The 26,332-nt window shown below is 49.0% G+C and overlaps 1 protein-coding gene across 2 annotated transcripts in view; it reads right to left on the bottom strand.

Annotated features, from left to right (window-relative positions):
* XPNPEP2 (X-prolyl aminopeptidase 2) overlaps positions 1–24,346 on the bottom strand; it is a 28,174-nt gene extending 3,828 nt beyond the window's left edge. Inside the window, exons 1-19 of one of the 2 annotated variants that reach the window (XM_055337411.1) lie at positions 24,144–24,346; positions 21,572–21,648; positions 19,743–19,853; positions 18,532–18,595; positions 17,487–17,591; positions 17,152–17,238; positions 16,078–16,224; positions 13,133–13,234; positions 12,348–12,429; positions 11,848–12,043; positions 11,018–11,107; positions 8,911–9,020; positions 8,075–8,152; positions 6,650–6,721; positions 4,377–4,437; positions 3,043–3,112; positions 2,424–2,528; positions 1,926–1,985; positions 1,370–1,446 (exon numbers count right to left, since the gene is read on the bottom strand). In XM_055337411.1, coding sequence (XP_055193386.1) covers positions 1,370–1,446; positions 1,926–1,985; positions 2,424–2,528; positions 3,043–3,112; positions 4,377–4,437; positions 6,650–6,721; positions 8,075–8,152; positions 8,911–9,020; positions 11,018–11,107; positions 11,848–12,043; positions 12,348–12,429; positions 13,133–13,234; positions 16,078–16,224; positions 17,152–17,238; positions 17,487–17,591; positions 18,532–18,595; positions 19,743–19,853; positions 21,572–21,648; positions 24,144–24,192 — 1,743 coding nt within the window. In that variant the 5' untranslated portion in view covers positions 24,193–24,346. The remainder of the gene's footprint in view (positions 1–1,369; positions 1,447–1,925; positions 1,986–2,423; positions 2,529–3,042; positions 3,113–4,376; positions 4,438–6,649; positions 6,722–8,074; positions 8,153–8,910; positions 9,021–11,017; positions 11,108–11,847; positions 12,044–12,347; positions 12,430–13,132; positions 13,235–16,077; positions 16,225–17,151; positions 17,239–17,486; positions 17,592–18,531; positions 18,596–19,742; positions 19,854–21,571; positions 21,649–24,143) is intronic. The other variant, XM_055337412.1, reaches the window with a different exon arrangement.
* Between the last annotated feature and the right edge of the window lie 1,986 nt (positions 24,347–26,332).

The raw sequence follows: 26,332 nt of genomic DNA, 5'->3' as shown, positions 1-26,332 counted from the left end.
GAGCAGGGAACCCCACAAAGGGCTCCATCTCAGGACCCCGGGATCATGACCTGAGCTGAAGGCAGATGCTTAACTGACTGAGCCACCCAGACGCCCTTCTATATAGACAGTTTCGCATTTAATTTATCAATCTTTTTCTTCACAGCTTCTGGGGTTTGCATAGAAAGGCCCATTTCCACCCTGGGATTATAAATGAATTAATATAGATTTTCTTCCAGATCTTTGATGGTTTTACCTTTAAATCTTGATCCATTCAGAATTTTATTTTGGGGTACCAGTCAGGTTCTTCACTTTATTTTTTTTTCACTTTTATAGCCCCCCCCCAGAACGATTGGCCATTTGTTCCCCCTGCCCATTTATTAAATCTTTCTCGTCTTCACTGTTTTGAAACACCAGCTTTATTATAAATTAAATCCCCATTTTGTTTATAGAAATTGGGGAGGTCCCTGGGTGGCTCAATTGGCTAAGCATCCGACTCTTGATTTGGACTCAGGTCACGATCTCAGGGCTGTGGGATCAAGCCCTGCATCAGGCTCCACCTTCAGTGTGGAGCCTGGTTAGCATTCTCTTTTTTCCTCTCCCTCTGCCCCTCTGTCACCTCTAAAAAAAGAAATTAGAGGATGTATTTCTGGATTAGCTATTCTGTTCCACCGTTACATCTGTCTCTCCCATCTCTAGTGCCATACTGTTTTTGTTACAGCAGCTTCAGAGTATGGGGTGATATCTGAAAAGGCTAGTTTCCCTTATTGATCTTCTTTTGCAGAATTTTCCGAACTACCTAGCTATTTTTGCATGCTTATTTTTGCAAGTAAACTTTGCCATCATTTTGTGAAATTACAAAAGCATCCATTTAGCACTGAAATTGAGGTTGTCTTGAATTTACAGATTAATTTTGGGAGAAATGACATCTCCATGATATTGAGGTGTCTCTTCCAGAGAGCACCATTTACTTAAATCTTTTTTATGCCCCTCTGTAGCAATTTTCTCCACATAAGTCTTTTAAAGTTTATATGCAGATATTTTATACTGTTGGTTGCTAATATAGGGCATCTTTACATCTAACAAGCTCTTCTGGTGATTACTCTGCACCTTGAGAACCAATGACTTAGGGCAGGGATACTGATTCATTTGGTCTAGAGTGGGACCTGGGCATTGGCATTAAAACCAAAAAGCTCTTCCGCTGATGCTGATATTATAATGTGCAAACAGGTTTGAAAAACTCTGAGTTATGGGGTTTTTCTGGAGTGGAGGAAACTCCAAATAAATTCATGTCCATCAATAAAATGCCTCTTTCCTTCAGCCTTCCAAAGTCACTGCCATGCAGTCACTGCCATGTCTACAGCTCTAGCTTGTCTCAGAAGCACTTTACCTTGGTCTTTGCTTCTACCACGACGGCCACATCTTCAATACGTATCCCAAATTCTCCATCCTGATAGTAGCCAGGTTCTAAGAGACACAGAGATGCTGGTGGTATTAAGCAGGAGGAGGATTCAAGCCCGTGTTTCCTGTACCAATCGAGGAGTGGCTGGAGGACCCAGCTGCCTGGCTGCCCCTGGCTTGGGCAGGCCCACCACAGACCACGCGGAGGTAACTTGCTAGGCCTTGTAGCCCAGCAGGGAAGACTTAAGAGCTTACTTCAATCGTGGAGGCACTCCCATCTCCTGGTGTGCTACTGTCCTGTTACCCCAGCATTTGACTGGAGACTCCAGAGTTTGGACAGCCAGGAACCAACTCCCAAGGGCAAAATAAGGTGTTTGAGCTGAAGGGTTTTAGGGTTCGGGGGGAGACAATGTGCTTGGGGCTGGGAGTGCTGGAGCCCAGAGGGGTCCATGCTTGGCAAGCTCCCTGAAGGCTGGTGCTCTCTAGACTGCAGTTCTGGGCTAGTCTTAGGGTGGAGAGGGGGTAGAAGAACCCAAGAGCCGTACCGATGGAAGTGAACATGCCCTTGGCCATGGGGATGTTGCCAGACTGGAATCCCACTGGCCCTGGAAAAGGAGATGTAGGCATGGTGTCAATTCTCCCATACTCACCAGCTTGGAAACTAGCAGGCTCTGGGGAGGACCAGATAACTGGGGAACCCTAGGGCATCTCTGGCAGCACTTGTCCACCACATCATTGTCTACCTGGGGCTGCTATGGGGACCAGACTGTCTCTGCTTTTTATTTCTCTGGCATCTATGCCAGCCAGCCCCTAGGCCTTGACCTGCCACTCCTATCTGAGGCCCTCCTGGATACCAAGCAGGCAGCAGGAAGGGCCAGTTGCTACCATTTCTCACTTACCCTGTGGAGCATCACCTCCTACCAGCTGGATAACCCTGGGTGAGTCACTGCATCTTTGTGGGTCTTAGTCATTACCATACCTGTGAAATGTTCTACCTCCTTCATGGAGGGGGGGACCCAGAGAAGTGTAGAAGAGACACCTACACTCGTGCACACACAGGAAGTTGCCAATGCCATGGCCTGTTCCATGACCATAATTAAGCCCAACATCCCACAAGGCTCTTCGGGCAAATATCTCCATCATTCGCCCTGGAAGAGAGATGGCCCCAGTCAGTTAGCTGAACCCCAGACTATCTGCTTTGCCCTTTCCTGCTCTCTTGTCCCAGAGCTAACTACCAAGATGGTACTTCTGGAGAATCACTCCTGAGAGGCAGTTTAGCATGTGCTTTTTCCAGCACATCCTACATTGTACCTAATTACCTGGACTGATGACTCTACTAGAGTTTCTCCCCATCTATCAAGATATCTGCTTCCTCTAAGAATCCTTCCATGACTGTTGTAACCCACAGTGACCTCTCCCTCCCCTCTGAGCTATAATATTAGATTAGGAGGCTGGATGCCTGGGTTCAAGGTTTGGCTCTCCCAACAACCCTCTGTGTGACCTTAGACAAGTTACTTTCACTCTCTGGGCTGGATTTTCTCATCTATACAATGGATGCAATGATAATAAAATTCCTGCCCTGCTAGCCTTCCTGGGTGGCAGCCTGGGTCCAGTGAAATCAGGGTGTGAGTCTCTGGGTCCAGCCTGGTTTCCAAAACCCACCTGATGTACTAGCAGGAAAGACGAGTCTGGACAGATCGATATTTCCTATCAACACGCGGGTGTATGCCTCCTGATGAGGAGAGAGAGTGGTAACGTGGTGCGTAAGAGGAGAATCCTAGGAGTTTCCAGCTATGTGTGGGCCTAGGCCTACAGGGGGGCTGTGTTGGGGGAGGTGCAGGCTCACATGTGGTCACCCCAGTTCTGTAAAATAGCCAGAGGCAGCTGAGGGGGACCCATCAAAAAGCTGGAGCTTGGTCCATATGATTCTCTTTGGCTGGTTCCCAAGGGACGCTTATAAATGGTGGTGGACCAAGAGCCAAACTCCCCAAGCTAGAATCCTGACTTGGCCACTCACAAACTCTGAGACCTTGGGCGAGTTTCCTTATTTGTAACAGAATGATCACAGTACCAGCTCATGAGGTTGTTGAGAGGAATTAGGTAGACTCATGGCATACAAGGTGCTTCAAATAGAGTAAATGTTCAAACACGGGGCAGAGCCATTATCACTATTATGATTACCCTTCGATTTGCTTAAGGCCTTATGTTTGGGTTGGGGCTTCATAATCTGGCAGGTCAGCCTTGCTTGGCTGGGCTGGTTTACCTTGTGGATAAAGGGAGGGAAGTGGGCTGCCAGTGAGTGACCTCTTTGCTCCTTGGGGCAATGTTATAAATCCCTTTCACCACACACACACACACACACACACACACACACACAGGCTTGTCATCTTGTGCACAACAGCCTGGGGCAGTGGACGCAAGCCACTAAACTGTGAGCTCCTTGAGGCCTGGCCGGCTTTGGTTTTTTTTCTCTTTTGCCAGCACCATGTCTGAGCCACAGTCTGCTTGCTGAATGCACGAATGTGGCCCCCTGTTCCCCACCCACCCAAAGGTCCCCGGGACACATAGAGGATGTCCCAGCCTCTGCTCCAGGTGGGTCAGCCCTCGCTGCTTTCTGAAAACCTCCAGCCCCTTTCTACCTCCACCTCTGAGACTGCCTGTGCTATTTCTTAGTGCCTGGAATCCTTTTCCCCTCCTTTCTGCTCCATACAGGGCTAGGCACACAGACAGCACTAAGTAAATATTTGTTCACAGATTTACTGAAATGGAATGATGATGAGCTGGGGCTGAGGCCCCGCTGGTGGCCTGAACTATCTATGGGTAAGTAGCTAGGAGCCCTGGGTTCTCTGGTTCTAACTTGCTGTGTGACCCCGGGCAAACTACTTAACCTCTCTGGGCCTCAGTTTCAGCCTCTGTAAAATGAAGGGCTCTTGCTGGAGTGTTTGCTTGGGTGTCCCTTGAGGAAAGGTGGGTAGGGGAGTTCTGGGAATGCTTACCTTTTGGAAAGCCGAGGGGGTCCCCCAGTGGACTGTTCTGGTGATGTCTGTGGTTCCATCCCTGCAGAGAAAGAAAAATCAACATATATAGCTCTGCTGAACACTTGAGGGTAGGGATTGTGGCCCTGTGCTCCCCATGTGTTTTCCACTGCGGTTCGAGTGGCAGGAGTGGGGTTGGGGGAGGTGAGTTAGGGATAAAGGAAGAACACAGATGCCATTCTCAAGCTCCCATCTTCAGCATCTGTGCATAAAGGGACTCTGCACAGCTATTAAGTTCAAAATTGCTATGTTGTCTGACAATCCTGATCTGCAACATACATAATCTGCCCCCAAACCACCTATTTTGGCCATTTTATAAAGCAGAGTTTCTTGGGTCAGTCTGGCTTTATTTATTTATTTTTTTTTTAAGATTTTGTTTATTTATGAGAGACACAGAGAGAGGCAGAGACATAGGCAGAGGGAGAAGCAGGCTCCATGCAGGGAGCCTGATGTGGGACTCGATCTCGGGACAAGGGATCATGCCCTGAGCCAAAGGCAGACCCTCAACTGCTGAGCGTCAGTCTGGCTTTAAAAGGAATCTTTCTTCTAGGCTTTCAGAGAGGCAGGAGGGAGGGGAAGTCCCATTTTTACCAGCGGAGAAACTGAGGTTCAGAGAGATCATTACATTCTTTCTTAAACATTCACACGGTTATTTACCATTTCTAGAACACTCCTGCAGCTCCCTGGGAAGGGCAGCAGAGCAGGCCGCGTTATCCTTATTTCCCAGATGAGGCAATCAAGGCCATGAGCCATCTCTTTTCCTGAATCTCAGTGAAGCCAGGCCTGGAACAAATGCTGACTCTCTACACAGTCCTCTCCTTGTAAACATGGATCTGACCCAAGGACTTGCTTAGAGTCCCAGGGAACTGAAGCCAGAAACCAAAAAGTCTGACTTTCAACCACCAGCAGCAGCTGTGCCCCCAGATGACCCCTGTGGCCACCACCAGGGAGGGGGAGGGGAAATATGGCCCCAGGGCCCTGGGGATTCCTCCTTGGGAGCAGGTCACAAGGCGTGGCAGACTTCTTTAGAAGGAGAGAAGAGGAAGTGAGGTGACCAGTTCCCCAGCCTCACCCTGATCTGAGCATGCCCCGATCCAGCAACACCCCACAAATCCACTTCCTCTTTGCACTTTGGCCGTCTCAAGTACATAGTACATGCAATGCCAAGCTGGTGACGCTGTGCTCAGAACAAGAGCCATTGTCATTAGCACATTCACCATTTCCACAGGATAGAGAATGGGAATCAGTTTGAAATGACTCCTTGCTCCTCCATCAGTTCAGTACACCCCTTCCTCCCTGCACCAACCCTGCCCAAGCTTTCCATAATCCACTTGCTTCCTAGATGAGAAAGGGGAAAATAATCTATTGGTTCATCTTATCTCAACTTCTGTGTGAATGATTGGTCACACTTTTGGGAAAACTGGGGTTAGCCTATTTTGCATGGTTGTTCTGTCTGGGTGTTCAGGTTGTTCGTTGTACAAGGGTAACACATCTAAAGTTGGGTCCCAGGCACTTTATGGTTATATATGAATTTCAATGAGAGCACACAGGTGGATATACAGATTGTGGAATGCTGGAGCAGGGGGACAGGGTCCTCCTACATAGTTCTGCATGGTCATGTGCACACTCAGAAGAGCACTCACACGCATCTACTCGCACACATACCCATGCTGATAAGTGTGCCCTGTTTCCTGTGCTCCAGGCATTCTCTGAAATTGTTCTTCTTACCTGCCTGCTGCTTTTGGAGGCCTAATCTCACCCCCCACCCCAGCTGGATATGGTTACCTCATCTATGCAGTGTGGGGAGAAGTGACTGAGGAGAATGCATGCTGCTGGTGGCATGGGGCCTGTGTCTGGGGTGTGCATGAGTAGGTGAGAATATGGGTGCGGTGTTTGTGCAGCTAGGCAGGGCTGCTAAGCATGGCTGTTCAGACTGTGTCATAATATGCTGGCTTCAAAAACATTTTACTTGAGCAAGGAGAGATGTTTCCTGATTCTGACAGAGGTGCTGCGTGGGCAGCCCCACTGTTTTGGCTTGTGTGTGTTTCCCACTGTGCAGGGGTCCCCAAGTGTGAAGATGGGAATGATGCTCAGGCTCATTCAATCATTCAATCCAGGGCTTTCCTTTTTCTCAGAGGACTCACACTTGGGAAGGGAAAGCTGCAGCCGGCTATTGGGGGGCCTTGGGTGCCTGAGCTGAGATAGTTGGCCAGGGCAGTGTGGGGAATACATACCAGTATTGCCCCCCGGAATCCAGCAGGTACATCTCATCTGAAGACAGCTTCCGGTGCTGCTCCTTGGTTGGACTAGGAAAGGGAGAACCACTGAGAAGTGAGCAGCCTAAGCCTGCACTGGGCAGGGTGGGGGTCCTGAGTGGAAGCAGGGGCACCCCTCACCCCTTACTTCCCCAAGGGCCCTGGGGGAGTGTTTGATGGATGCCGCTAATGTCCTCAGTGCACATCTGTTGATCTGGTACCTCACCAATTAAGGCCCTGGTCCCCAGGAAAGAGCCCAGAATGCGGGAGCCTAGAGAGCTTCGGAGAGCATCCAGTGCCGCCATCTCCTTCTACACAAGGGACACAGGCCTGCAGAGTCTGCAGGAGGCCCTGTGGCTAAAGCTGAGAAGGAGCTGGGACTGGACCCAGGTGCTTAGCCCCATTCTCTCTGTTTCTCTCTTTCTCTCTCTCTCTCTCTAACTTTCTGCAGCCTCTGGGAGCAGAGGGCCCTGAGAAGCCAAGACACAGGACGGGGTGGGGGGGTCCTCGAGGGTGGGGCTGGAGAGCAAGAATTGGTAGGGCCAAGGAGTTCCTCCCCTGTTATTCTCTAGTGGAGGAGAAGGGGCTGGGCCAAGGCAGCTGCAGGCTTGGGAGACTCCAGGGAGGGAATTCTGGGATAGAGCAGGCTGGCCCATGGAGGGCATCTGATCTCTTCCTGCTGTCCCCGTGCCAGGCTAAGGCATTCTGGTCTGCTTGGGCCCCCAAATTCCATGAGGCAGTCCTGCAGGTGTCTGTTTTCTATGGAGCTAAACGTCTGGTTAGCCTGCCTCTGGGCCCACCTTCGTTGGCTCAGGCTGAGTAAACAGGCCTCTTTGCCTGTGTATTTGAGAGCTTTAAGAATTAGCTAATATAAGTAACTGACAGGAAGCCAAGGAAAAGCATTCAGCAGCAGCAGCCCTAACTCCCTTCCAGATCCCTCAGCACTGTGTGCTCACAAAGTCTCAGTCTTTCGTGGTCAACAACTGTTTGGCCTTTCAATTTCAAGAAGACTCTGGACCTCTGACTGAGCTCCGCTGCCCACCTGGAGCCCCCACAATACCCATGGCCTCAAACCGTAAATGTGGACCTGGGTCCCAGAGCACTCCGTCCTTCACACCGCCCCCCAGCCCCCCAGGATCCCACCACACAAGCTCTAGAAAATTGCTTCTGGGTTTGGCGCCTGCCTTTGGCCCAGGGCGCGATCCTGGAGACCCAGGATCGAATCCCACATCGGGCTCCCAGTGCATGGAGCCTGCTTCTCCCTCTGCCTGTGTTTCTGCCTCCTCTCTCTCTCTCTCTCTCTCTCTCTCTGTGTGTGTGTGTGACTATCATAAATAAATAAATTAAAAAAAAATTTTAAAAAAAAAGGAAAAAAAAAAAAAAAGAAAATTGCTTCTGAAGTACCTGTAGTGAGCCAAGGCAGCGTTCAGGCCACTAGCAGAGATGGTTTCGAAACTGGGTCCAGAGGAGAAGTCTTCCTCTCTGCAAAGTACACGGCGGGAATGGTCAACAGACGGGTTCAGAAACTAGGCTGGGCCCAGGGTATCTGATCAGGGCAAATGATGCATGGCTGCCTCTTCCTCAGCCAGACTCCATTTGGCTCTCCTGGCCCCACCTCCTGGCACCATCTTCCCAGGCTCCAGTCTGTCAGCTACAGAGCATTCACGGTCAGACAAGGAGGGATTGTAGGCATCAATTATTCCCCCTCCACCTCCATTTTACAGATGGGACAATCAAGGCCCGTTGTCCCACAGTGAGTTTGTGGTAAAGCAAGAATGAAGAAGAAACCTAGCTCCTTATGTCTGAAAGCTTCCCCAGCCCCAGAGCAGCACCCTGCACCTCAAACCTACAGTTTGCTTACAGCCTGGGCCAAGCATGCCCTTAGGGGACTTCACTCTCCAACTGGATATTTTCAAGTGGTCCAGGAGCCCCACCTGGCCTGACCCAGCCTCCACCCTCCCTAGCCTTACTCCTGGGGTCTGAGGGAGAGGGTCTGTGCCCGAAGCAGACACTAGGGGGCAACTGATGGGTGGTGGCCCTTCAAGTTGTCCCGCTTTCAGCTGGGCCTGGGGACTGTCATCGAACAGGCCCTGCCCAGCTTAATTCCTTGTTCCAGAGAGGCCCCCAAATACAAGGAGTGCTTGACTTGCCCCTGAAGTAAGGAGACCAAGTCCTCCTCCTTGCCCCCACCCCCCACACTTAAAGACAGTCCGTCCGGAAGGTCGGCAGTGGTTCTTCACCCGCGGAACTTGTCCAGCAGCTCTGCCCCTGAGAACTCATCCACCGTGCCTTTGGGCACATTCTTCTCCAGCCAGACCAGGTAACGGATCACAGCCACGGCATCCCGCACCTGGAGCAGCAAGCAGAGAAGCCGGCTGACAAGTGCTCGCAGCCGGGGCTCTGGGAGCAGGAGATCAGGTGGCTGCCCTGGGAGCTGAGCTCTACATACGTGAGGCTTTCCCTGACTATTTGATAATATTAAAGGATTTTTAAATTTATATATGATCGTAGTGTGGTTATGTTTTGAAAAGAGTTCTTATCTTTCAGAGATACTTACTAAAGTGCTATCTTTAGAGATACTAAAGTGTTGACAGAAGAAACTGTATGATATCTGGGATTTGCTTTAAAACCAGCCAGTGGGGATGCTTGGGTGGCTCAGTGGTTGAGCTTCTTCTGCCTTTGGCTCAGGACGTGATCCCAGGGTCCTGGGATTGAGTTCCACATCAGGCTCCCAGCAGGGAGCCTGCTTCTCCCTCTGCCTGTGTCTCTGCATCTCTCGAATAAATAAAATATTTAAATAAATAAATAAATAAATAAATAAGCCATCATGAAATAGGCAATATGGATGGACCCTGAGGGCATTATTCTGCCTCCCTCTCTCTGTCTATTGTGAATAGATAAATAAAATCATCTAAAAAAATAATAAATAAAACCAGCCAGTGGCAGAGGGTAGGAGTGCGTAGGCAAGGAATGTGGCGTAGTAGACTAAATGGCCACAAGCTGCAAAGTGTTGAAGCCAAGGGAGGGTGGCTGGTGATTATCATGCTATTTTCTCTATTTTTGTATATGCTTAAAATTTTCTCTAAGAAAAAGTTTTGTAAAATTAGGCGATTTCTTCTCATTTGAACAGAAATATGCAAAAGCCATTCTCTTGCCCTGGTGGGGAAATCAGGATAGCTAACACTTAATTTAACACTTGGGAATGTGCCAGGCAGTGATCAAAGATCTATCTATCTATCTACCTATGATTCAGTATAATTATATTTATTATATGTTATTGATGTTTACATAATTATATAATTATATAAATATAAAATATATAATATAACTATAAATTAAATATAAATATATTATAAATTATAATATATTATAATATAAATATAATATATAATTATTAAATTATAAATTAAATATAAAATATATAAATATAATTATAATTATATAATTCTGTTTATATGTATATAATCATTTATTTATTTTTAGAATTTATTTATTTTTTATTTTTTTATTGGAGTTCAATTTGCCAACATATAGCATAACACCCAGTGCTCATCCCATCAAGTGCCCCCCTCAGTGCCCGTCACCCAGTCACCCTCACCCCCTGCCCACCTCCCTTTCCACCACCTCTTGTTCGTTTCCCAGAGTTAGGAGTCTCTCATGTTCTGTCACCCTCTCTGATATTTCCCACTCATTTTCTCTCCTTTCCCCTTTATTCCCTTTCACTATTTTTTATATTCCCCAAATGAATGAGACCATATAATGTTTGTCCTTCTCTGATTGACTTATTTCACTCAGCATAATACCCTCATATATTTATATAATTTATATACTCACTATACATTTATATAAGTCCACAAGTCTATTTATATGTATATACTTATATGTATGTGAATGTATATATGTACACATATTTATATCTGATTATAAATTATATATTATACTTAAAATGTTAATTAAATTTTACTTGTATAATTTATGTATATATTATCTATTATATAACATATATGTTAATTTGTCTATTTAATCCTCACCACAACCCTATGCTGTAGATTTTTGTTATGATATTCATTTCGCAGATGAAGTAACTGATGCCCAGAGAGGTAAAGTAACTAGCCAGGAGGTGGGTAGACGAGCTGGGATTTAAACTCAGACCTCTAGCCCCAGGGCCCAGGCTCTAGACCACAGTACCAGGCTTGGAATAAGGGAGTGAAGCACAGGTGGATGCCCGGGAGCCTGGTGTCCACTTTTATGTTTCATTGAGCTTCTTCAGGTTTGTTGGCAGGGTCTCCTTCCTAACTCATCAGGCAAGGAGTTCCCAAAAGGCTGGACTGCCTGCCTGTGACTTACATGGCTGGCCCTGAGGAGGGCCTGCTCCTTGCTGTTTTTCACCGCCTTGGTCACCATCACTGGGGAGTAGGTATCTTCTATGAGTTTCTCCTGTCATGGGCAGAAAGGAAGAGATCTGGGAGCATCTCCAGAGCACAGTGGGGTTTGGAAAGGTTTGGCAGGAAAGCCCAGCTAAGGGGAGACTTGCCATTCCCTAGATTGCCAGTAACTTTTCTTTCCTGTGCTTTCTGGCTCCCTTCTGTGTCTTCTGTGTCCTAGTCTTCTGTGTCCAGCTTAACCTTCCCTCCCTGCCTCCCTGCCCTTGGATCCTGGTAGCGCTCTGGGATGGATCAGAGCCTAGCCTCTGCTAGTCAATGGGCTATTCTAACAATGTGAGTTTTGTGCATGTGTATCACGACAAATACACATTTACTGAGTGCATGCTGTGTGCCAGACACCGGGCTTTATATGTACTATCTCCTCTAATATCTTTGGAGCAACTCCTCTGAGGTCAGGACTCTTATGGCCATTTTACAGATGAGGAAACAGAGGTCCAGACTGGCTAAGTCACTGGTCCAAGGTCATTACGTAGTCAGTTCAGGACAGAACCAGGATTCAGTCTCAGGTTTGGTGACCTCAAAGCCTCTGCTCTACCAGGCTGTACTCCGTCTAGTCTCCTCAACAATCTTTCTGTGGATAGACATCTGCTCCCTCTCTTTCTATCCGTTCCCAGGGAGCCCTAGCAAGGGGACTGAGCAACTGCCTCAATGGCTGGGAGGCTGTGGCCTCGCTTTAGGTTGAGAATTATCAGGGTTAGAGTGGGGGATAGGGAGTGAGCCCAGCAAACCTACCAGAGGTATCACTTCATAGAGCCCATATGTAGTATAGCTGGTCCCGATCCAGATCTTCACGTCTCCAGAGGCATAGGTCTGGACACTGCCACGGACTTGGCTGTAATCTTCAATTTGCACACACATGGAGCCCGAGCAGCTGGAGTTCAGGTACTTCAGGGTCTCAGAGTCAAGGCAACTCTTATTTACAAATAGCCTGCATGAGGAGGGAAGACCAGGAGGGTCCTGAGGGTCTCTAAGGACAACGCGAAGGACAAGAGTCCTTTTGTTCCTGGAGGTCAGAGGAACCGCACCAAGGAGCCAAGCAGACCAAATTTGGAGTAGGTGGGAATTCAGGTCAAGGGGTCAGGAATAGCTGACTGGAGGCTTCCTAGAGGATCCTGTTGGGGCAGGCAGCAGGCTCCTGGGAAGGCTGCACATTACAGCAGGGTAGGTGGGGTGGCAGGAGAGGGGTGGCAATTGGAAGAAGTCCCGGAGAGCAAGCCAAGGAAAAGCTGTACCTGATGGAGGAGTCTGTAAGCAGTGTGTAGGAATAGAAGAAGGGGTTATAAGGGATGTCACTGCCTCGAAGGTTGAAGAGCCCTGGGAAAGAAAATTGATGGAGACTTTTTGAGGCTGATCTGCCTGAGGCAAGTATATGTCACACCTTTGTCTCACAGTTTGCTTTGCCCACCCCCTCTCCCCCCACCAAAGATTCCCAGCAGTCTGCCTGCACATCTGCCTTGAAATGTTTCTCAGGTTTTATTTTTTTGGGGGGGGGCAGGGGCGGTGTCTTTGAGGCACTGATGAGAGCTGTGGACCCTTTGTCCCAGAAAAACGAAGATATCCAGCCAGCAATCAGCATAGTTTTGGTGGATTCCCAGTGGAATCCGAAGCCCAGAAATGGGGTCAGGTAAGAAGCCCTGAGCCACATTGGGATAGAATCGGGCTGCACTGGGTGCCAAAGCTGGGAGAGTATGGATGCCCTGGCTGGGTGGCCAGGCTGATGGCAGGTGTTAGCTGGGGCTCTTTCTCTTTGTGAGACAGCCTTTGCCTCTGTGCTCAGCCCATTCCTCTGATGGCCTGTGGGCTGGCTCCAGCTGGCTCTGGGCCTCCTGGTTTTCTCCTTCAGCAGACATGATCTCCTGCCCCCTCATTCTCCTAGTTCCCACAGACCGTGGCCATGGAATTCATGAACCCCATTGTTATATGGTGATTGGGGGGAGGAGTCCTGTGCTGCAGGGCCATGAGGCTTGGGGGTTGGAGAGACTCAAGTGCCCACCCATGTCCACAAGTCCATACTCACAGGCTGTCTCATCGAGTGCCGACAGAAGGACGGCTGTTGGGCCCTTGTGATGCTTCTGCATCTGGCTGCGGATGTCAGATACCTTCTCCTCCCAGGTGCTCCCTAGAAGTAAAGGATCCCAAAGAAAGCATAAGTGACAGACTTTCCCTTTGGCACTCTGTTCCTGAGAGTGCTCCCTGAGGGAAATCGTTGTCCATTTCTTTCTTTTTTTTTAATTTTTATTTATTTATGATAGAGAGAGAGAGAGAGAGAGAGAGAGAGGCAGAGACACAGGCAGAGGGAGAAGCGGGCTCCATGCACCGGGAGCCCGACGTGGGATTCGATCCCGGGTCTCCAGGATCGCGCCCTGGGCCAAAGGCAGGCGCCAAACCGCTGCACCACCCAGGGATCCCTGTCCATTTCTTTCATAGCAATAGAAAACTTTCTCCAAACAAACTCTGACTGTGTAGCACGACTCTTTGAACCTACTGTCTGGGTTCAAATTCTGTCTCTGCTATTACTAGTTGTGTGACCTTGGACAAATTACTTAATCCCTCTGTCTTATTTCACATACCTATAAAATGAGGATGGATTATCATAAGAGTATCTATGTCTATAGGGTTGTTATGGGGATCAAATTAATTACCCTTTGTAATGCACATAGGATGGTGTCTTGGTGTATGGTAAGTCTGCTGTAACTTTCTGATCAATAAATAGGTGTACAGAACACAGCTCCAAGAGAGCAGCCTTAGTCGAAGGGCAAAGGGTTGGTCATGGTCAAGCCTCTTTTTTTTTTAAATAACCTGGTGCCTAATTAACCACAGGTCCTTGAACATTGTCTTAATCCTTCTTTAACCCATTTTACAGATATTGAGACTTCAGGGAGGAAAAGTGACCTGTCTAGGATTTCACAGCTAGTGAAGGGTAGAGCTGAGATTTCCACCCAGGTCTGTTTGATCACACAGCTCACCCTCTTACTTGATATGGACCCTGGACTATCTTGCTAACACTGTCAGTCCACAGACTTGTCCTTAAACTCTGTCTCAGAGCTGTCCTTCCCAGGATGCTTGTACCTTGGCTCTAGTTTTCATCTTTTATCCCTACTCTCTGTAATGCACATGAAGAGTCTGTCCCTAGGCACGGCTCAGAATTTGCTGGCAGAAGGTACTAAACATTGAGGATCCCAGTTGGGCTCAGAGATTAGGCATGAGTAACTTAATGCTATTTAAAAAAAAACTTCATGCAAACAGGTAAAAACTATCCAACAAGAGCCAGAGATTTGGGTATGATACTGTTTAAGGATTATTTTATTTTATTGTAGTAAAATATACATACCATAAACTGTATCATTTTATCCACTTTAAAATGCACAATTCAGTAGCTTTAAGAACATTCACATGATTGTGCAACCACCACCACTATCTAACTCCAGAACTAATTCCAGAACATTCTTATCATCCCATAAGGAAACTCTGTAGTCATAAGGCAGCCACTCCCCATTCCCCTCAGACCCTTGGAAACCATTAATCAGCTTTCCGTCTCCATCTCTATGGATTTGCCTATACTGGATATTTCATACAAATGGTACCATGCACTATGGGGCCTTTTTTGGCTTCTTTCACTTAGAATTATGTTATCAAGTTTTATGAACATGATACATTTGCATGACAACAAGCAAAGGCAAATTTAAATTGTCTGATGCATACAGATATCTCTGATTAACTTTGCACGGTCTTCTCTTTGCCCTTTGCCCCCTTTAAAGACTATCTGTTGCTGGAGAGAATGTCTCTCTTGTCTCTGTAAGCTTAGGGACTCAAGAACTGTTCTTGGACTTCCAATCCTAGTTTTGGCTCTTTCTTGAAGACTAGCCACCAATAAAGGCTCAGCATTCCATCACTTGTGGGCCATAAGGAATCCCACGTGAATTCTCCCTTGGTCCCTGGAAGCTTTCCCTTCTCTATCTCCTCTCCCTCCCAACATAACTGAGCCCTTCTTTATCTGAGAGGGATATGTTTTATTTATGATGGCAGAGTCCTGGATAGCAAGTTTCCTTAAAAACTTTTTTGAGATGCCAAATGATTCTACGAGCTATATCAGAATGGATAAAGAAAATTGGGCACGATTTTAGCTTGTTTCATCAGCCTTGCTATTTTGAAATTCCCCTCTTGCTTTCTTGACTCCTTTTCAAACAAGAAATGTGCATGGACCTGCGTGCGGAGACGGGCTGCTTGGATTGCCCAATATTCTTAGGAATCCACATCCATTGGCTCTTTCAGAATTCCTAGGGAGGTAGGGGGTGGTGGTGGCCAAGACAGTGATTCATCATCAGTAGCCTGGTCCGGTCAGGATTTTAGATACTACTTACCAGAATTGTAGAGAATGCTGTTCTTTTATGACGTTTTTAGGTGGTATCGATGACATCAAGATGAACATTATCGGTGTTAGAATTGGGGGGGGGGGTCAGTTAACTTTCTTTTGTGGTCTGGCCAAAATCTGAACCCTAATTTGTACCATGGACTGACCTTGAATTTAATTATATACTTCCTTTGTCAGCCTGGCTCACCTGACCCCAGTCATACCACAGGAGGGCCAGAAGTCAACAACCAGACAGACAATTCATATCATGTTTTTTCCTTCTCTTCAAAGGGGTAGGGCTCTTTTTTTTCTTTTCATCTTGCTCTGACTCCTTTGTTTCCTCTCTTTCTGCTCCCTCTTGCTTCAAATCCTAACACTACTTATTCCAGCCTTTTCTAAATACGGTCTGAGGACCTTTGATTCAGGCTGTTTGAGATGAGGGGCCCCAGACATCTGCTTTTTAAATAAGCATCCCAGACTATTTGGGTACACAGGAAGGTTTGAGAACCATTGCTCTGGTAATTCCCGGGACAAAATTTTCAGCCAAAGGAGCAGCAGTGGGGACCTGTGTACCTTCAAGCTGGGAAGAACGAGCTCAGTCAGGGAATCACCTGTGAATGCCTCCTTCAGGGCATAAATGGGCTGGCTTGGAAACTGAGGCTTCTCTGACCCCCATGCCAGGTCCACAAGATTGTTTGTGATGGACACCAGTTGTATGTTAGAGTTTTTGAGGGCCGTGTAATAACTCTTCCAGGAACCTGCAGAGACAGGAAGCCGTCACTTGTACCCTCACTTGTACCCTGCCAGTTTACACCTCCGCAAAACTGTGACTCGGGCAGAATTAGTCCTTGTCTCCTTGCCTCCCACTGCATTGCCACAGCTTCTGCTGCCCAGAGCAGGTCCAAGCAGTCTGGTCCTCCTGGGGTATGTCCTCTCAGCCTCCTCTTTCTGCTTTTGAAGCCTGATTGTCCCGGGGCCCACCCAACACTGCCCACGGCCAACTGGCTAGGCTTATCTTTCTAATTGCCAGTGGCCAGGGGGGCCTCTTCTCAGGACTCTCCATTTTAAAAGAGTATCAACACCATAGCCCGAAGGAAAGGTGATGTTCATGCCGTTGGAAAGGCTGGTAAAGAAGCCAGTTCTGGGGGGGTAGTCTTTTAGTTCATGTTCATGAAGACTCCACCCTTAGGGGCAGGCTGGCCAGCTGGCTGGGGCCCCAGAGCTCAGGGAGCTGTATTCTTGGCAGGGGTGGGGGAACCATGCTTCTTTGCTCAGAAACCCACTGGCCTCCTTTGACCTTCCAAGCTGCCTTCTAGAAGAGGGCTACCAAATGATTCTACAGCCACAACTGGCAGAGAGCCCCGGAGTATAGAGGCTGGTTCTAGGTTCAAGAACATCCTGGTCTATTGTCTGCTAGATCTTAATAATTCCCTGAGTCTTCTAGGTTGGCTCTCTGTACTCATGACTTTTTTTTTTAAATCTGCATTCATTCTTTTAAATATATCTTCATTTCACAATCCATGAATCAATCTTTGTTGCAAAATATCCTGCAACTACAACTTCAGACACGCTATCTTTAGGGTCATCCTGCCTCTCCTTCTACCAAGGTATGCTTCTTTACATCCCAGAGGGGCTGAGTCACCCTCATGGGTGTGAACAAATGCAGGAATGAGGGAAAAACATACCAATGGAGAAGAGAAAGGGGTCGAAACCCACATGCCCTCCAGCGGGAACCTCAGCGAGGAGCCAGGTGACTATGGAAGTTATATCAACTGAGAGGGAGACAGGAAAGAATGCGGAGTCACCTCTAGGGCCAGCACCAGGCCCTACAGTCAGACTTCTGTCTGTGACAGTCCCGTCTTATCTGTCCTCCTTGATGTTAGCTTCAAAGGTTAGGGACAGCTTCAGATTTTCAGAGTCCCCCACAGAGGCCCACCATGGCCTTGCATGCATCCTCTTACCTGTGCCTTGTAGAACCTAGTCCAGGCTTCAGAGCTTGGGGGATGTGCGCCCCTTTTACCTTCTTTATGCAGTTCCCAGTTGCAGTCCATTTGTCGCTCAGCCTGGGTCCAGTAGCGACTGTCGGTCCAGAGACCTGCTTTCCCCACGCTCACTACTGCTGTACCTGGGGCAGAACAGAGAAACTTGGAGGCGTGGATGAAGGTGAGGAAGGTGGCCTTAGGGGATGCATAGGCAAGATGGTGCTGACTCTGAGGATGTCCCAAGGGGCCTTTGGAAAGAACTGCTCTCCTTCACTGCAAGGGAGTGAGGTGGGAGACATTAAGGAGAGCATTGAGGGAAGCCAGCGTGGGCATCTCTGCTTTGTGTTGAGGGCCTCTCCTAAGGAGGGACAAGTGGGGTTCACTTTTGACAGTCAATGCTGCAGGTAGGCTCTCTCAGGAAAGATGGTGTGGTAGCCATCTAGACTATAGCATCAAGACTCAGTGGCCGATAGGGACATGAAGCCAGGAGCTTAGCTGAAGACGCAGAGAAGCCAAACCCAGTGATTGTGGCCAGAATGGGTAAGGCAAGGGAGCTTGAAGCCCAGGGAAAGAATGTTTAAGGACCAGTGAGGGAAGCTTGGATTTCACTCAAGGGCCACAATCAGGGTGGGAGGCCTCTTCAGAAACAGAGATCCCATAAAGGGCCTCTATTTGGTGTCTCATTTGGCTCAGTGAGGTGACATCTGAGAAAGGACCAGCTAAGTCAAACTTGGTCCCCAAGTGAGAGCATGTGAAGGGAATTAGTGGGCCCCCAGTTGCTAGATGTGGAAGTAGCAGTTGTTCTGGAATTGGGGCCCAGGGTGTGCTAAGCTAGGCCTGGCTGCTGCAGGGGCCACAAGCACAGCAACAAAGCCAGGAGGGCCATCCACCTCAGGCAGAAGTGTGACTGATGGGCTATGATGTGTGCCCTGGTGGCCCTTTTCAGAGTAGTAGAGGGGAAGAAGAGCCTCTGGACACTAGGTCCTAGGGTCCTGGCTTCAGAGAACTGGCCATATCAGAGCCTCTGTGACCATGTCTGGGTCTCCCAACAGAAGCAATAAAGAGCTGGGTAATGGCTCTCACCTGCAGACCCTGTAAAGCCTGTGATCCACGCACGCCTCTTGTCACGCTCGCCGATGTACTCACTCTAGGAAATCAATGACACCATCGTTAGCTTTTTTTCATGGAGTTAGACATCCCTCTCCTCACGGAAGACCCCCCACTGCATCCTGGTTCTTTCTGTCTGGATGGATTCGACCAGTCCTACAAATCCAGGCACACTGGGCACCTCTTCCAGGAAGTCCTCTATCACACCCCCAGATCTCAGGATCTCCCCTTCCTTTTGGACAACTGGATTTCTTGGAGTCTAAATCCCATAGTCCAGCACTGGGCAGAATAGTCAGAGAATCTTATCTCCCTGGCCAGAATGTAAACTCCGTGCAGTCTAGGATCATGTCTTTGGGTCCTTCTGGGTTCTTCCCTCCAGTTGTCCTGCCTCTCTCCAGGCTAGTACAGTACACTGGGTACATCATAAATAATTTCTGCAGAGGGCTTCCCACATTATTGTATTTTGATCATCATAATCCCTTGAGGCAGATCTCAATATTTCTATTTAGCAGAAGAGAAAACTGAGTCTCAGAGAAGTTGAGGCACTTACCCAAAGTGGGAAAACAAATTCAAGCAATCTTATTAACACTGAAAATCCCCTCTCTTTCAAACTGGCTAGTACTGGAAAGGTGGATGGGATGGAGGTGGAACCAGTGGTGGGGAAAGGGTGGGCTGGGTAGGTAGGGGTGCTGCTTTGGGAAAAGCAGTTCTTATTCAGACCATCTTGTTTTTTGTCTGCTCCCCTCCCCCAATCTACACCCCAAACTCGTGTAGCCCTGGCCTCTGGATCATTCCAGTGCTCCACCCACCAGGTTAAGGGAAGGTTACAATGCTTCCAGTCCAATTCCTAGCCCACACTTTAACCTCAAAGGGCCAGATTACCCTAATCTTTCATTATGGATCTGCCATTTAGGAATTGATCAAAATCGATTCTGAACTTGTTGATAGTTTCATTGCCTGAAGTCAAGGAGATCTAGTAGTGTCTTCTCTCCTATGTAAAGGAATACATTCTCTCAGCTGCCCTAAAATTCCCATGTCCAAGCCCCTTACTTCCATCCCTTTGCCTTTTGAATCCGTTCTCTGCCTTCATCTTCTGAGCCTTAATGGCCTCTGGTTCGTGGCCTGTCCCCATTGATGGTTGACCCAAGACAGCAGAGGGCAAGGGTGGGGGAGGAGCTGTCCCTCACCATGTGGGCATCCGTTTCGGGGATGATGTAGGCAGAAAGTTTCTGGCTGTGCATCTGCTGGCGAAGGGCCGTGAGCTGCGCTGTGGTATTGACCGCAGTAACTGGAAGGTACTGACAGATGACAGGAAGACACCAAGAGACACACAGAGACACACACTACTTAGAGAGAATGATGCCTGGGCCCCAGCATCCAATGGTACCACTGGTCTCTCCTTAGGCAGGTGTTATAGGGCAGGTAGGTTGGGTCAGCCTGGAGAGGAATGGGGTGGGGGTGTTGGCAGCTGATGTCACAGGTTAGTCTACATTAAGGTGTCTGGGCCAAGCAGAGATGGAGGCATTGAAGAACTTGGAGAGGAACTCCTTGTAGCAATATGCGACCTGAGTCTGGGATGGGGGCATGGGTGAGAACTGCAGGGATCTGAGCCCTGGCACTGGGCCAGGCTAGAGGGATGGTCTTTCTCTGGATACCTTGGAGTCAGGGTTGCCAACTTAGCAAATAAAAATACAGAATATCCATCTGTCACATCTGAATTTTAGATAAGCAACATATAATGTTTTTGTATAAGTATGTCCCATGCACTATTGGGGCATACTTACACTAAAACATGTATTTATTATTTGAAATTCAAATGTAACTGGGCACCCTGTATTTCATCTGGCAATCCTACCTTAGGGACTTTTTCAAGTTTCCATTCACTGGTCCCAAATGGCAGAGGAGAGTGAATAAGTAGCCCCAGCATTGCCTAGAAAGATCCCCCTCTAAGCCAGACATTTCTTAAAAGGCTGCCTTATCTTTAAAACAAACTGTGGGGAGATTCCTGGGTGGCGTAGCGGTTTGGCGCCTGCCTTTGGCCCAGGGCGCGATCCTGGAGACCGGGGATCGAATCCCATGTCGGGCTCCCTGCATGGAGCCTGCTTCTCCCTCTGCCTGTGTCTCTGCCTCTCTGCCTCTCTCTGTGTGACTATCATGAATAAATAAATAAAATATTAAAAAAATAAAATAAAAAATAAAACAAACTGTGTGGGGTTTTTGTTTCGTTTTACCTTCTATTCAATGATATAACCATGTTTGTTTTCATATAAAAACAACGTGGATTGCCCACCCACCTGCCTGCCCCAGTGGTCTCATAAAGTTGACATTGCAAGCAGATGCACCCCACTGGCCCCAAGGCTTAGTGAACTGCTGGCAGGCCACAAGGTTTCACCTCTGGCCTGCCCCTGCCCGAGGAAGCTCTTTCGCCATATTCTGATTGTGGAAAGAATCTACTAGTCTCCAGCTAGGAAGCTGCCACCGATCTTTCAGCTCCAATATGCTGGGCCTTCTTCCTAGTCACACCCTAGGGCTCCCTTTTGTCCTTTGCATCCTTTTTTTTTTCGTGGGCTTTTCTAGCCCTCTGTCTTACTTCCTTCTCTCTTCAGTGCCTCCCTCCGCTCTGTTCCTTTAGAACTTTTGTTTTCTTTCCTCCCATCCTCCTCCTTGCCTCTCCCTAGCCTCCGCCAAAGGCTAGTTAGAGGCCTCCACCCTCTTTGGTGCCCTCCCCCCTCCCGTGGGGCTGCCCAGGCCGGAAGTAGATAACCTGCTGTGGGAATGGGGGGGGGTGGGAGGGATGGGGCGGTGTGGGGGGGAGTGGGAGGGAGGGAGGGATGGGGGGTTGGGTGTCAGACACCTGAGAATGTGCTGCCCGCCCGGAGGGATGTTAATCAGAAACAGGGGCCTCAGAGTCCGGAAGTCAGGAGAAAGCCTGGTTAGAGGGAGAGACTAACGACTGAGCCAGTGGGGGATGGGGAGGAGATCGGAGCTGGGGGGCGGGGCCGGGGTGGGTCCTTACCGGAGGGCTGATGGAACAGTTTCTCACATCCTCTCCTCTCAGGTTCGCTGCTTTAGGGTGGCCCCAGGCACCCAAAGCTAGAAACCAGGGAGAAAAATCCAGGGTCACTTGGAGACCAGTGAGCTCCTAGAGAGCACAGGGACGTGTTTCCCCAAATCGCCCTCCCTGTCCCCCACCGGGCCTCCATCCTTTGAAACAAGCAGCGCTGTCCAACTCTATTTGAGGATAAAAATAATCACATTTCATAGGAAATTAGGTGGAATGGGATGGCACCCTGGGTCACAATCAAAGAAACCTGTTTCATCGACAAGTGATTGCCACTTTTGCAAGGGTTTTATTGCTCATTAAATCAATTTTCCCTTCTAATCTAATTGGGTCTTTTCAGGGTTTACCGAACCGTTGTGTGTAAATTAAATTTTTGTAATCAAATTTTCTTTGAAATGCTCTAGAGGATCTTGCTAAATAATCACCCCACCTTCATTTTACCCTTCTATAAATCTAATTTTATATATATTGGGTTTACTTAAATTCAAGGCCCACTTGTACCATTTATTACAATCCAAATCTCTGGCTGTCAGTCCAGGCCCATTTTAAATACATAAAACAAATCAATCCCAATCTGACACCATCACCTGGTGGGGAAAGGTAGCTTAGCATTTAAAGGTCTTCTACTATGTACCAGACACTGAGCTCAGTAATTTATCTATAGTATCTTATTCTATACTTGCAACAAACCTGTGAGGTGGGTATTACCATTTATTTTCTTTTTTTAAGCTTTTATTTATTTATTTGACAGAGAGAGAGAGAGCACAAGCAAAGAAAACAGCAGGCAGAGGGAGAGGGAGAAGTAGGCTCTCTGCTGATCAGGGGGGCTCCGTCCCAGGACCCTGGGATAATGACCTGATTGGAAGGCAGACAATTAACCAGTTAACCGACTGAACCACCCAGGCACCCGTACCCTCTATTTTCTCCAAGGGAGGAAGCTGAAGCCCAGATAGGTTTAGTAACTCATCCAAGTTTTGCCACAGTGAGTCAGTGGTAAAGCAGGGATTTGAACCCGGGCCATCAGAGTACAAAAAGTCAACCATGGAAGGGTGGTGCCCCAGAAAGGAGAGAGCATATGAAGACTTAGTTTCCAATTTGGGCTCTGCCACAAATTTGGTGTGCCCTAAGGAGAGTCACCCAATATTCACAGGGCAAGCATTTCCTAAATACCTACTGTATGCCAGACACTGGGCTAGTCCTCCAGTCCTGGCCTCAAAGCCTAAAAAGCCTGTGGTCACTGATAGTCCTTTCCTCCAGCCCCTGCCTTTAGGGGAGATCTCCTCAGAGAGTAATGGGGGCCTGGGCATGGGGAGACACTATGCTTTTACCTTCTGAGTGGGCTGAGGTACAGATAGGAGGGTGACTGGGCATCTAACACTAGAAATGCCCTGCCTGGCTCTCTTGGTCTCATAAACTTAAGGGGGAGATGAGACCCATACTGTTGAAATAAGAAAATGATCCCATTTCTGTAGGAACAGATAGTTGGCAAAACAGTGATGCTAAGGTGCCAACGTAAGAAGCAAGACTCAGCCAACCTGTGTCCCTCTGGACATCCAGATTGCTGTTCTCTGAGGCCAGGACCATGGCTCCCAAGGACAGGCTCTGCAGTTGAATCTCTCTGTGTTCCCTGGCCCAGAGCCTGGCACTCAGGAATGGGGTGCTGCCTGAATGAGCGGAGTCCTGCTGACAGAGGAGGAAGGGAAGGGAGGCCTCCCTGAGGCTGGGGGTGGAGTGGAGGTGGGGGGGCATCGAGCTGGGCGTCTAGTTGTGACCAAAGAGGCAAACAGCACCATAGGAGTGACAGAGACCGAACTTTAGCTAGGCTCCTCTGAGCCTCTTCTTTACTTGGACTTGACTTTGTTTATGTCCCTCTGTGTCCATCCTGTCCTTACTGGGCAAGGCGTCAGCCAGTCCTCAGTAAGAATCTTGCTAAGCCAGTTTAGAGACCATCCCCCCACCCTTAATACCTGATCACCTTTGCCATCTGATCACATTCCTCATTCTTCACCTTCGATAGCTGATCACCCTGGCCTGCCTTCAGCGAGAATCCTATTAATAAGTTGGCTCAGCAAGAACCCCCACCCCTGCTGTCTTCTCTTGGCAATATTACATCCACTGCCCCCTCCCCACTCCCCTACTCCCGTTCACTGGCTGGGAGTCCTCAGTCATCTTTGCTGTGTTTAGAGTTGAGCTCGATCTTTTTCCCCTATTGCAATGCCCTTATTGCAGTAGTTTTGGATAAAGTCTTCCTTACTCTCCACAAGTGCCAGAATCATCTTTTCTTTAACAGGTAGAAATGGCAAGGTACCAAGCCAGACTTGACCTGAGTCTGGAGGGCCCCCGAGGACTGGCCCTGGGATTCTTCTTTCTCAAGACAGAGAGGAGGACCAAGAGAGAAAGGGACAACCTGGGCCCCAGCCCTTACTCCAACCCTTTCTGAGCCCAGAGGGGAGAGGCCAGAGCTGCTCTCCAGCTGGACCTGCCCTCCCAGTGGCAGTGTGGGAGGGAGGGACCAGGATGCACATACCACAGAGGAAGACAAGCCAGGGGCAGCAGCCCCAGCGAGCCCAGGCCATGGGGTCTCCAGATGCTGGTGCTGGGTGGATGGAAGGGACGGGGGAGAAGGAGGAAGGGCTGTTTCCCTGCCCTCTTCCTCCAGGCCTTCCCAGGGCAGGAGCAGCCAGGAGGCTGGGGCTGGCGATGGGGAGGAGGCGTCCGGCCAGATGGATGGAGAGTCCCCCTCTGGTCTCTTGTATCTGAGGGCTCCGGGAGTCAAGAGTCCAGGTGGGTGGGGAAGTGTGGGCTCTCCCGAGCCCGCCCCGTGCAGAGTCCAAAGATCTTCAGGGCAGAGGAGCAGCAGCTGGTCTCAATCAGCCTGCTCCTCCCTGCCCCCCTCTTCGGCAGTCTGCCTCAGCAGCCATTCTGATTTCTGTCCCCCTCCTTCCAGCAAGCTGTTTCCCATTAGCTCCCCACCCTGGACTCTGGCTCAGAGATGAATGTTGATCCTTCCTCCTCCTTTGAGCTGGCCTGTCTCAGAAAAAGCCAGTGTCCTCTGTCCCTCATGTTTAGGAAGCCCCACTGTGCCCTTAAGGGAAGTTGGTTACAGCCAGGGAGCAACGTTCTGCAGTTGGGGTGAGTCCCCACGGTAGAGCCTGCTTGGCAAGAGTGCTGCCAGCCACCAGCAGAGAGGAGGACCACATTTCTCTTGTGGTGGCTGGGACGGCGGAGTCCCACTCAGCTGTTGGGGCCATTCCTGTGTCAGAGAGAATGAAGGTCCTGTTTGGAGGGTTTGGGGGAATGCTACTGAAGAGGGAAGAAGACTCAAAAGGGCAGTTTGGGGGCACCTAGAACACTGGGGAACTGGACACGCCCTTTCTGCCATAGCTTCTAGAACGAGGCTTTGGTTCCCCTGAAGTATGGATCACTCCGAAGCAGCACGAGTCCCTACAGGGGAAGCGGAGAGTACAGAGCCAGCCTTGTCTCCACGGCCCCAGCATCTTCGGGCAGCTGGCTGCATCAGTGCCTCTAGAACGCTTGGCCAGAAAGCAATACGTCCGCGAGACAAACTGACCCAGTAGACAGGTACTTACCTAGTCTAGAGGACCCCAGAAGTAAACCACCCGCTCCTTTTCAACTTGTGTTTAATGTATTTACACTCTGCTTCCATCCGCCACCAGTTTAAGTTGAAGGTGGCTTTCAAATAACCCATCCAAATACAATAAAAGAGACCCGTTTGGAAGAGGGAAAGAGGGTCTTTACGGGACTCCTGCCAGAAGGGGAATTTTTATTTTTTTAAAGATTTTATTTATTTACTCATGAGGGAGAGAGGAGAGAGAGAGAGAGAGAGAGAGAGAGAGAGAGAGAGATAGGCAGAGGGAGAAGCATGCTCCCTGTGGGGCTTGATGCGGGATTCAATCCCAGGACCCCGGGATCGCAACCTGAGGCAAAGGCAGATGCTCAACCACTGAGCCACCAAGGCACCCCAGGAGGGGAATTTAAACGAGTGAGGAGGTTCTGTGAACTCCACCTCCAGGCATAAAGGCAGATGGCAGAGCCCACAGCCTCAGAGGACAGACCAGAGACAAGGACCATGAGGACCCTGTATGGTTCTGGGACTGCTGGTGCTCCTGCTGTCTTTTCCCTGTTCCACCCCCTCCCCACTCCCGCCCCTGTTCCAGGACTGGAAATGATGTGATTCCCAGAGACCAGAGGACTGGGGGGAATGTCCTTGCAAAGGCCCTTTCCTCCCCTGTGCACCGTCCTGAGGGCAAGCAGGGAGACTTGATGGGGCCGTGCAGAGGAGGGACCCCATGAGACAGCCTTTTAGGACAAACAGCCCTGCCTTTAGCAGTGGAGCCAGATTGCTGGAGTTTCGGTCCCAGCTCTGTCACCCACTGACTGTGTGGTCTCAGGCAAGCGGCTTCATTGCTTTGAGCTCACAGTTTCCTCACCTGTGAAATGCAGGGATAATAGGACTAACTTCTCAGCAACGAGATGAGGATTAAATGAGTGAATGTTTGTGAAGCTCTCAGAATGTGCAGGCCATAAGGAGTAAATGCTATGTCAGTGTTTGTGAAGGTGAGTACATCACCACAGCTAAAACCGGTGTCGTCTGTACCTTGTTCTCTCTGCCCCTGGCAGCCAGCACTGCTGAAATGGCAGTTAATATTATAGCAAAGATCAGCTGGGCTGAAGTGTCAGCCCTGGAAGCAAATA

Source organism: Nyctereutes procyonoides, unplaced genomic scaffold (genome assembly GCF_905146905.1).
Source record: "Nyctereutes procyonoides isolate TBG_1078 unplaced genomic scaffold, NYPRO_anot_genome, whole genome shotgun sequence".
NCBI lineage: Eukaryota > Metazoa > Chordata > Mammalia > Carnivora > Canidae > Nyctereutes > Nyctereutes procyonoides.
Note: the sequence above shows the minus strand (reverse complement) of the source record. Positions and strands in the feature narration are given on the sequence as shown.